This window comes from Theropithecus gelada, chromosome 5 (assembly GCF_003255815.1).
Source record: "Theropithecus gelada isolate Dixy chromosome 5, Tgel_1.0, whole genome shotgun sequence".
Lineage (NCBI taxonomy): Eukaryota > Metazoa > Chordata > Mammalia > Primates > Cercopithecidae > Theropithecus > Theropithecus gelada.
In genome coordinates, this window is record NC_037672.1 from 47186858 (window position 1) to 47199006 (window position 12149).

Sequence of the window (12149 nt, forward strand, 5' to 3'; positions counted from 1 at the left end):
TCTCTGCTAAAAATACAAAAAATTAGCTGGGCGTGGTGGTGGATGCCTGTAGTCCCAGCTACTCGGGAGGCTGAGGCAGGAGAATAGCGTGAACCCATGAGGTGGAGCTTGCAGTGAGCCGAGATCCAGCCACTGCACTCCAGCCTGGGCGACACAGCAAGACTCAGTCTCAAAAAAAAATAAAATACAAAATAAAATAAAATGTATATAATTATATAAAATTGTATATATATTATGTGTACATAATGTATATAAATGTATACAATGTAATAAAATATAATAAAAATATAATATAATCCAATCAGTTTAACACGTATTTAGGCTTTTGGAAATCAGCTAAGATGGCACTAAGCACAGACTCGAATGTCTAAAATTTGGACCATATTCTAGACAGCAATGGCCCAATGGTTAAATATACCAAGTTAAAAAGATTGGGCCAGCTATTAATTAGTAAAAGATGTTTTGGGGTGTTGGTTTTACAAGAAATCATTTCTTTGTATTGAGAGACAGATGGAGCCATTAAAATAATTTCTGATGAATAGTGAATATTCTTTCATAATATTTATCACAAAAAGAATATTATACATAAAGCACGGTTACAATTTTGTAAACAAATTACTGATAAAGAGCAAACTGGAAAAAAACATATCATAAGGTTAACAGTAATTATCTGTGACTGGTAAATATTTAGGTCATTTAAATTTATTATTTTTTTGTGTTTTCTAATTGTTCTTGCGTGAACTACTTTCTTTTATAAAAAATATCAAAATAAAATGAAATAATACAGAATTATTAGCCATAGAAATTGTCACAGTTCACCACTGAAGGGCAATGGGAAGAAACAGACATTTAGATCCAAAAAATTCACCATGAACATCTGTAGAAGATGTACATTGAATCAAACTATCTCCCAAGTCTTCCAAAATATTCTTCACTTTCCATCCTTGAGACAAGTCTTTAACAGGTAATCAAATAACTAAAAACCAATCTAGACAAGCTTTCGCAGTTCTGGCCCATCTCCAAAGCAATGAGTATGAGATTTCCATTTCCTAGAACTTTATTTGGGTCTAAGACTCTAACTTCACTTTGTTTTATTATTCTAGCATTCACAGAATACCCGGATACACTAAAACCGTATTAATGAATATTCTATTAATTATTTGTTATCATTTGGGAAGGTACAGTCTGAACCATTTCCACTTCTTTGTTCCCAACATATTACGCAAATTAATAATCTAGAAATATTTCAGGTGGCATATATATAATTTTAAGTGTCTTCAATGTTTTAGACATATTTAAGGATATCCTAAGAGATATCTTAAGACTACTCAATAATTCACATTACCTATTCTCTCAATTAACAATAATTAGAGTTTCATTATCATATTTCCACATTGAGAGTATATTAGAGTTCAGCAGGGCCATTTCCAACTTTTGTGTGAAGCCAGGTACTTTGGCTTCCTCTGAAATCAGATTCCAGCTCCTAGTCACCCATAAAGTATGCCTGGCCCTTACTTTTTCATTAGAAACCAGGTATTCCAGAGCAAGAAATTCATGTATTCACCATTATTTATTATGTACTGTATCTGATTCCTAAATTACTCCTTTTTTTGCGAAAAAAGGAAAAAAAATATTTTCCATCACATGTGTACTCTCATAAAACTGAGATATTTTTAAACATTGTATGTATTCAAGAAAAATATATCATTTATAAACCTCACGTTTTATATATTTCATGAAATCAGTGTCCTGTGCTTGAACTCTGACAAGTGGGGAAATACTGCTCTTATAAAAGCTATGGAATTTAATTTAAAACAGTGAAGGTGTCAGTTCTGAGAACTCAGATGTGTGTGGTCCTATGCGACCTCTTCATTCCTGAGCAAACAGGCTCCTGTTGAGGAAGCACACCCACAGTAAATTATTTTTTCCCCACAGTGGCTAGACTTTCACCAGACAAGCCAGCACTCAGTGAGACAAAACCAAAGACAACCTAACCCCATGAGTCCGATATATTTCCACAGAGGTCTATTTAGTTTTGCTTTACAATAATAAATAGTGATGAAAGCAGAGAAGGCATAAAGCAAGAAGAAAATAAAAAGTTAAAATGATAGAAGAGTTTCATATCAAAAAATTATTCTACTTTAAAACTCATTGAGAATAAAAACGTTTCCATTACTTACTCCAAGGATCTTCCTTTGGCATCGACCACATTCAGGAGCAAAGAATTTCTCATAGCACAGCTCACAATACAGGGCTCCTTTCTCCTCTACAAATCCAATGTAGGCCATTGTATTTTTGCAGTGAGCGCAGTTGAATTCTTCTGGGTGCCAAGATTTCCCCAGTGCCACTAAGAATGGTCCTCTGACAGAAGAAAAAGAGGCCAAGTTTGAGAATAAAAGTTTCTAGGGTTAGCCTGGATAGGACCTCTTTTATGCAATGTCCAACCAATTAAATACTTGCTCAATTTTCCTTCCTAAGGACTGAACTCATGGGTGTTGGGTGTTGTAAATTCACAGTGGGACTCTGCATTGATGTGAAGAGAAAAGGGGAGAGGCGTACTTCAGGGATTCCTTCAAGAAAGGGCACTCCCCACCCCTTTTTCTGTCTAAGGGAATTTGGTGATATGTTTTATTGAGCTGAAATGAGGCAACCTGTCTGCACCATGGGTAGGATTGAGAATGAGGATGCTAACTGTAACTGTGACAGAACATGAGGCAACCAGAAAAAAATACATGGTTTAGGCAGAGATGAGACTTTGACATTTCTATAAAAGAAACAAACAAAAATCTCAATTTGGTAAGTCAAAAGTGCTAAAAATAGTAGTAACTATTACCTGAGACAATTTCTCTTCCCCACAATCATTTCTCTTCCCCACACATTCTTTCATATACTTATTTCTCAACTTTACTAAACACATCAAATCCTCACCCTCCAAAATGACTACAGAAAGTGTAAACTAGATATTATCGATTGTCTGAAACTACTCGGAAAGATTTCATTTCATTCAAATATAACTGATTTATTTCAAAAATTTAATTTTATTGTGGTAAGAACCCTTACAATGAGATCCACTCTCTTAACAGATTTTTAAGAGTACAATGTAGTATTGTTAATTATGGGCACAATGTTGTACAGCAGATCCCTAGAACTTATTCATCTTGCATAATTGAAATTTTATACCCACTGTGCACCAACTTCCCTTTTCCCCCTCCCCACCATGACTGATTTTTAACACACATTTGTATCAAGGTAACAAATGTTTGTAAAGAGATTTTTTTTCCCCCATTAAATACTTTATGGTCATGAACTGATAAGATGGGTTTGGTTTGCTTGGCAGGAATCCATTATGAACCCTTATCTAGTCATGAAGCCTGCAGAGACTAACCATTCTAGCCTCTGCAACATACTTTTCAGTAGCTATATCACACTAATTTATATTCATAGAGCAGCTTTACCTCCAAGGCACTTTTACACTTATCTAATTTATCCATGCAACATTCCTGTGAGATAGACCAGGACAGTTATTATGAATTCAGTTTAACAGATGGAGAAGCCAAGGTACAGAATGTTCACAAGATATGACAAATATCATAAAATCACTGACCGAGCCAAGGCTAGAAGCTGAATTTCCTGATTTCTAGTATGCCACTCTAGTCAACTGATATTCTGCCTTTGACCTCATTAACATCACTTATCATCCCTAAGCGACCACATGGTAATTGTTAGTAAGCATCAGATACCAGACTTCTAGGCAGATTATTAACAGGAGGTCATAGCAATGAGTATCACAAAGTCAGAGCAGTTTTAAAATTCTGACAATAACATAAACCTTGCTATTCAATAATTATCTCCCACTGCAAATTCTTTGTCAACAGATTGATGTTTACTCAGAATCAGCACCTAATTCTGCAAGAGTCACAAAAGGAGAAAGGCTCTTGATGAGTGATTAAAAATTTTAAGTGGGACGTAGAGGGTATTTTCTAGCCCTACTTTTTGTTAACTTGTTTCTTATTAATAACATGATGCCATTTTGTATAAACTAGTACATATCATTCTCTTAAGTTTGAGATAGGCAGTTAATTATCATTATTTTTAAAACTTTAGGGTACCATAATTTTGTTATGACTAATAAGGAATGCCTTTGTTTACTAATTCCTGCCAGAAAATAAGGGCTAAAGATCACCGATTCTGTAATCGAATATATTACTTTTGGTAAGTGGTCCGTCATTTTTAACTGACTTATAAAATAACAGTCCTACTCAACGAGTTCCTTCATCTGATTTTCTCAGTGTATGTTTGGCAAGTAGTTTATCAACAAAGATAAACCAGGAATCACACTGCTCAAAGCCAGACAAAGTTTGATGAGTGTCCTGTGTTTTTCCACCAGGTGGGTAACTGGTTATATATGTATGAAAAATCTTCCATGCTCAATTTACTGTGACCATAACACAGGGCATGGTAGAGCCTTGGGGTTTCATGCTACTTTCTAGGTGCACATTAAAACAGATTCAAAACCATTTACTAGGGTGAGTTTTTTACTAGGGCACATCTTCAGCTCATCCATAAGGCTGAAGGACTCTTGAGGCTAGTATTCTTATTTGGCTTCTCAGTTTTCAAAGAAGTCAATCCAACTTCAAACTGCATTCCGTTAAAGCATAAGTGTTGGTATGTACCTGGAACAAAATGAAAAGCTCTGCTCCTGGAACATGTCTATCAATGCTATCAAATATTTGACAAAGTTCATCTCAGAAGAAAAAAAGACATTTAAGAATAACTGACCAAGGAAAATACATTCCATTTGCCAGATTTTCTAAAATGTGTGCTGAATTCAAGTCAGATCATCAGAAAACTGGGTTCTGTGAATCACAGCATATTGGGCCTGCTGCACCCCACAGGATTATTCCTTTTATGAACAGTGCTTGTTGTGATACATGAGCCTGTACTGATAGTTGTTACAGGACACAGCTCTATGAAATTCACCCTTGCTCTTCCTGCAAGTTGTTGCTGGAGTCTTGTTAGATCACCCAGCATCATTTTCACATGGACTCATTCAGAAAAATTCCTCTCTGATTTTTGTAGCAAGAACTATTATGCTTTTCCTCAGCAATAGTCTTATTTTTATCTTATTGTAAATTGCAAAACTACCTTTCATTTTTGGTAGACTACTAGAAGGCCTAAAGTCAAATTTACAGTCCAACCAGAGGTAAGTGGGCAAGTCATTATTTTAGTGTTGTCCAGTCTGGACATTAGCTTCATTTTTAATGAGCCTATCCATGAATTTAATTCTTTTTCCCCTTTTGTAATTTATAAGATTATCTTATATTTCACATACCTGTAAAAGTCTTTCTACAAACTTGCTGGGATATAGTTCACTATAAATACATAAATTAAAACTATAGTCAATTAAAAGGATGACTTTAAAGTATTTCATTAGTTCCCTTCAAATAGCAAAAGGAATTTTAGACAGTAAAGAAATTCCCATTGCACCTTTAAAAAACAAGTTGAAAATGACGCTTGCTCATGTCAGATCTGCTCTCTTAAACAAGCATGCTCAGGGCAACTACTGGCCTAACTTGATACTTCTTGACTGTCCTGAAAGAGCATCTTTCCCCATCAATGCCCTTGAAATTAAGCATAGATTAAACAATAAAATGAAGCTTTTACATACAGCAAAGTGTTCTCTTCTCTGTGTCAGCAAAGACTAATTTAACAAATTCATTAACACAGGATTAACACTAAATAAGTTCTTCTTGTTCCAGGTAGGATTGGGTTTCCATTTGTGAACAGGAATGACAGACCTGGATAACTGCAAAGTGGAATTAAGTATTCAGCTATCTCTTCTAATACTCGATGTCCTGTGAGCCCTTACTAAGTACATGTTGACTGACAAATGGAGGGCGAGGAGGGATTTAAAGCATTTGCTTGGCTGACAGAGAAGAGCTACGGCATGAAACTTTTCACCCTGTTTATCTTCTGTGAGACCTATCCAAAATGCGGGGGCAGCTGGGGAGAAGAAAGGAAAGGTAGGGAAGGATGCCAAGGAAGAGTTCAGAGAAAAAGGAAAGCTTACAAATACAAAGGTGAAAGGAACTCAGATTTCAACAGGCACAACCTAACTGGGATTTAGCTTCAAAATCCGATGCTTATTTTTTGCTTCCCTTTGTTATTTAATTCTCACAGTGATAGAAATTAACTTTTTCATACACATGCAGATGAAGGAAACATCAGAGAAATCAGCCAACTTTCCTAAGATCATATGGATGACGAACTAACTGTAAAACTGGAATTTTTCAAAGCCCAACCACAACAGATTTTATTCGACTGAAAATTACTGTATCAATAGAAGTCAAAAACAAAAGTTTCCCAAAGCTATAAAAAAACTGACATGCTCAAGAATAAAAACAGAATCTGATATTCTACTTAGTTAAATATACTAATACAAATGTACAAACCACTTTTATGTTTTTGTTTTGTTTTGTTCTTGCCAACATTAGGAAGGGCCTGGCATGAGCAAAAGAACAACACAGCCACAGGAATAGAGTGAAATAGAAATAAGATAATTGGGAGAAACTGCACATATATACATTCACAGACATTTACACACAAAGACACAAGCAGGAAGAGAGTAAAAGAGAATTAAACACACAGTGACTATCGTCTTAGAATATTCAAAACTGCAGACAATAATAATCCTTCCTAAAATTTGGAAACACTGTATTTGTCACTCTTAATTCTTCATTTCCAGTGGATTATACGCAAACCTTCCAATTTGGAACATTAAAAAAATAATTCTTTCATTGAATGTCAACTTTAACTTTTGGTCCTTTAACATACTACATTTAAAGCGTTGTGAGGCCACCTATAGTTTTATATCTGAAAAGCATAAATGACTTGCTTCTCAAAAATAAATGCACAGGTAACATCAGTTTAAACATAATAATGAATACAGAGAACAAGTTCTAAAGGAGGTAACCTTAATTGAAAATTTTTTAAAAGTCTACTGGAGACAACTACAGTCAATTCTTTTTATTGAGATTATAATAAAAATCTGCAAAGCAGGATAAATGTAATTCAATAATAAGACAAGTGAGATATAATTTCAATTTGGCAACACTAATATACGTTCTACAAATATTTAAAAGTTCATCAACTGAAAAAATTTACTAAATGCAGTATGTGCTAGGCACTGTTCTAGAAACAGGAAATCTGGCAGGGAACAAAGCCAAAAAAAGCCCTGATTGCATGGAACTTATTATATGCTAACATAGGACAGGGAGATGACGTAAGATAAATAAAATATATGGCATGTTAGATATTAAAGACTGACAAGAAAAATAAAGCAGGGAGGGCAGAGAGGAAGATGGTATATGTGGTAAGTAGGGATGAAACCAGAGAATTTAAATAGGTGACCAGGAACACTCTGATATTTGAGTAAAGACCCTCTCCATGAGTGTGGGTAAGAACCTGTGACCATGATGGGGTATCACTTCTGTGATTAGATAACTTTGAATGGCAAAAAGGATTTTGCAGATACAATTACATCCCCTAGGTTAGGCATGGTGGCTCACGCCTATAATCCCAGCAGTTTGGGAGGCTGAGACGGGTGGATCACTTGAGGCCAGGAGTTCGAGACCAGCCCGGCCAACATGGTAAAACCTCATCTTTACCAAAAACACAAAAATTAGCCAGGCATGGTGGCGCGTGCCTGAGGTCTCAGCTATTCGGCAGGCTGAGGCAGGGGAATCGCTTGAACCCAGGAGGTGGAGGTTGCAGTGAACGAAGATTGCGCCACTGCACTCCAGCATGGGCGACAGAGTGAGAATCTGTCTCAAAAAAACAAAAACAAAAAAACAAAACCAAAACCAAAAAAACAGTTACATCCCCTAATCAGTGGATACTGAGTTCATCAAAGGACAGATCATCCTGGATGGGCCTGACCTAATCAGGTAAGCCCTTAAAAGAAGTTAAAAAGCAACAGGAGAGGCTCTACTGCTGGCCCTGAGGAAGAAAGCAATTATGTTGTGAACTGTCTAAGGTGGGGACAGCCTATAAGGACGTCAGTCCCAGAGCTGCAAAGAACTGAATTTGCCCAACAACCTGAGTGAGCTTGGAAGAAGATCTGGATCTCTAGATGATAACTTCAGCTCAGCTGATACCATTATTTCAGCCTGGTGAGATTCTGAGCAGGGTACTCAGATAACCCATAGGCTCATGACACAGAAACTGTGAGATACTGGCTGGGCATGGAGGCTCATGCCTATAATCCAAGCATTTTGGGAGGCCAAGACGAGCGGATCACTTGAGTCCAGGAGTTCGAGGCCAGACTGGCCAACATGGTGAAACTCTGTCTCTACTAAAAATACAAAAATTAGCCGGGCGTGGTGGTGCAGGCCTGTGGACTCAGCTATTGGGGAGGCTGAGGTAGGAGAATCCCTTGAACTTGGGAGGTGGAGGCTGTAATGAGCTGAGATCCCGCCACTGCATTCCAGCGTGGGAAACACAGTGAGACTCGGCCTCACAACAAAAAACAAAAAACAAAAACCTGTGAGACACCTTAGTGTTATTTTTAGTGATTTGAGTCTTCTTTTTTTTTTTCTTGGTAGTTTAGCCAATGTTTGTCAATTTTGTTGATCCTTCCAAGGAACCAAATTGTAGTTTCATTGATTTTTTTAAATTCTCGATTTCATTCATTTCTGCTGTAATCTTTGTTCTTGCCTTCCTTCTATGTTTTGGATTTAGTTTGATATTTTTCTAGAGTCTTAAGGTAGAAGGCAATATTACTGATTTGAGATCATTCTTCCTTCTAAATGCAGACATTTGCCAGCTATCAATTTCCCTCTAACCACTGCTTTAGCTGCATTCAATAAGTTTTAGTATATTATATTTTCATTTTCATTCAGCTTAAAGTATTTTCTAGTTTCCCTTGTGATTTCTTTTCTGACCCATTGACAGTTTAAGGAGTGTGTTTTTTAATTTCTACATATTTGTGAATTTCCCATATTTTCTTCTGTTACTGATTTCTAATTTCATCCCATTCTGGTCAGAGAGCATACTTTGTATGACTTCAGTCCTTTTAAATTTACTGAAACTTGTTTTATGTTTTAACATATGGTCTATTCTAGAGAATATTCCACATACACGTCAGAATATATAATTCTGCTGGATTCTGCTGTTGCTGAGTGGAATGTTCTATAGATACCTGTTAAAGTCTACTTGGTATTTAGTGTTGTTCAAGTTTTCTAATTCTTTTTGCTATTCTGACCAGTCATCAATTATATCCATTAATTAATGTGGAGTGTTGAAGTTTCCAACCATTACTACTGAATTATATATATTACTCCCTTCCATTCTGACAGTTTTTATTTCACTTATTTTGATGCTGTTAGGTAAATATATGTTTATAACTCACATTTTCTTGATGGATTGAACTTTTTATCATAAAATGTACTATTCTGTCTCTAGTAATTTTTTTTGTCTTAACATCGATTTTATCTGATATTAGTATAGTCATTCTAACTCTCTTACGATTACTATTTGCATAATTTTTTCTATACTTTTACTTGTAACATATTTGTATCTTTTATTTTAAACTGTTTCTCTTGCAGACAACTTATAGTTAGATCGTAATTTTATCTACCCTTTCACTCTCTCTTTTAGCTGGAGTGTGTGATTTATTTATGTTTAATGTAACCTACTGATAAAGTAGGGTTTATTAGTGGCATTTTGCTATTCATTTTCTCTATGTTGTATGTCTTTTTTGTTCCCTTTCCTACATAAAAAAGTGAAAGAGGAATCAAAGTCATCAGCTAATAGTGAGGATGGGAAAGGAGATTTTAGAAGTTTGAGGAGAAAGAAGATGTGAAATGGGTTTTTGGGGGAAAGTGGGAAAGTAAGCATATTAGAGAAACAGCAGTCTTTCGTTACTATTAAGAATATACCCAGGGAAAAGAAGGAACACACCTGAGAGTAGTAGTGATGAATTTAAAAGGAGACTGGTAAGTGTGATTGTGGGATTCCTTCCAGTCACACCCATCTGTTCGAGTGTGAGCATGGGGTATGCTAGAAATATATACCATGGTGCCAGTATGGTAACTTGCATAGAAGTTTTCAATGGACATTTGTTGTACAAAATATTGATTTGATTATGAATAGACTTCTGAACCTTACTGCTTTCCATTCTTTTCAAATAAAATAAATTGGTTTGTTGAAGTTGGATAATCCTCACCTCTCCTTTTTGCACCGATGTAATCCTAGATGTATCTCTATTCGACTTAGCATATTAATTTGTTAGTTGATTTGCTTGTCTGTATTTTTGATTAGACTATAAACTGAATTAGTTTGCCAGGACTGCCTTAGCAAAGTACCACAGACTGCGTGACTTCAACAACAAGAATTTATTTTCTCACAGTTCTGGAAGCTAGAAGTTCAAGATCAAGATGTCAAGAGGGCCTCTCCCCTTAGTGTATAGATGGCCACCTTCTCCATGTGTCTTCACATGGTCTTCCCTCAGTATGTGCCAGTGTCTCAATTTCCTCTTATAATGACACCAGTTAAATTTAATTAAGGCCCACCCTACTGATCTCATTTTACTTCTTTAAAGACCAAATGCCCTCTTCAAATATAGTCCCATTCTGAGGTACTGGAATTTGGGATTTCAGCAAATGAATTTTGGGAAGACAATTCAGTTCATAACAGTAACCTTCTTAAGGAAAAAGAGCATGTCTTTGATTTCTGTGCCAGTGATACCTAAGGAAAGCGACACACAAAATACTCAACGAATGTTGCTTATACTCTTGTATTAGATGAGAAACTAGAAAGTGAGCCCTAGGTCACCTATATGAGTTTAAGAATACTTACATGTGGTACAAAATAATTTTAGAGGGGAGATGAGAATATTTAACTGTTCAACTTGTTTATTATCTATTCTCTTCTTTCTCATTCAAACACTATGAATAAAAGTACATTGCCTTACTCTTCAGTTATGGCAGGTTTACTGAGGGTGTTTTTCTGATTTAATACAGTAATATATATCATTGTATGTATATTTACTAATCACAAACACACAAACACACACACCCCTGTGCAATAAATTAGAAAGACTGAAGTCAGAGAGAGAAGAAAATAAACATCACATCAAATCCAGTTATCTGGGGATTATAACTCAATTTTGGGGTACAGTTCTCTTTTGGTCTTTTTCTAAAGCACACTGGCTATATGTATTGTTTACTATTATATTTCTAAAATCAGTGAGATAAAACAGTGTCTGGTTCATTATAGGACCCTCAATAAATATTTAATGAATTAATGAATGTATTTCAGAATCAAACAGATGTATTTCAGAATCAAACGTAGAGCCCTGGCTCTACGATTTAACCAGCTTTGTGACTTTGGGCAAATCAATCTAAGTCTCTGTATTCCCATCTGTAAAACAGGCATAAGAATATATCTACTAACAGGAAAAATAAGTCAGTATATGAAAAAGATACTTGCACATGCATGTTTACAGCAGCTCAATTCACAACTGCAAAAATATGGAATCAGCCCAAATGCCCACCAATCAATGAATAAAGAAACTGTGGTATATAAATACAATGGAATACTACTCAGCCATAAAAAAGAATAAATTAATGGCATTCACAGCAACCTGGATGGAACTGGAAACTACTATTCTAAGTGATGTAACTCAGGAATAAAAAACCAAACATCATATGTTCTCACTCGTAAGTAGGAGCTAAGCTATGAGGAAGCAAAGGCATAAAAGTGATACAATGGACTTTGAGGACTCGGGGGGAAAGGATGGGAAGGGGGTGAGGGATAAAAGACTACAAATTAGGTTCAGTGTATACTGCTCAGGTGATGGGTGCACCAAAATCTCACAAATCACCTCTAAAGAACTTATTCATGTAACCAAATACCACCTGTTCCCCAAAAACCTATGGACATAAAATTTTTTTTTAAAAGAATAATGTCAATTCTCTGGAGGTATTTTGGGGATCCAGTAGAATGATACTAATAAAGTTCTTGGAATGGGCCAGTTGCGGTGGCTCACGCCTGTAATCCCAGCACTTTGGGAGGCCAAGGCGGGCGGATCATGAGGTCAGGAGATCGAGACCATCCTGGCTAACACGGTGAAACCCCATCTCTACTAA

The 12149-nt window shown here is 36.0% G+C and overlaps 1 protein-coding gene across 6 annotated transcripts in view; it reads right to left on the bottom strand.

Moving 5' to 3' along the window:
* PDLIM5 (PDZ and LIM domain 5) overlaps positions 1-12149 on the bottom strand; it is a 212876-nt gene that overhangs the window by 11351 nt on the left and 189376 nt on the right. For all 6 annotated transcript variants that reach the window (XM_025384628.1, XM_025384629.1, XM_025384626.1 and 3 more), the window contains one exon: positions 2181-2361. In XM_025384628.1, the coding sequence (XP_025240413.1) occupies positions 2181-2361 (181 nt within the window). The remainder of the gene's footprint in view (positions 1-2180; positions 2362-12149) is intronic.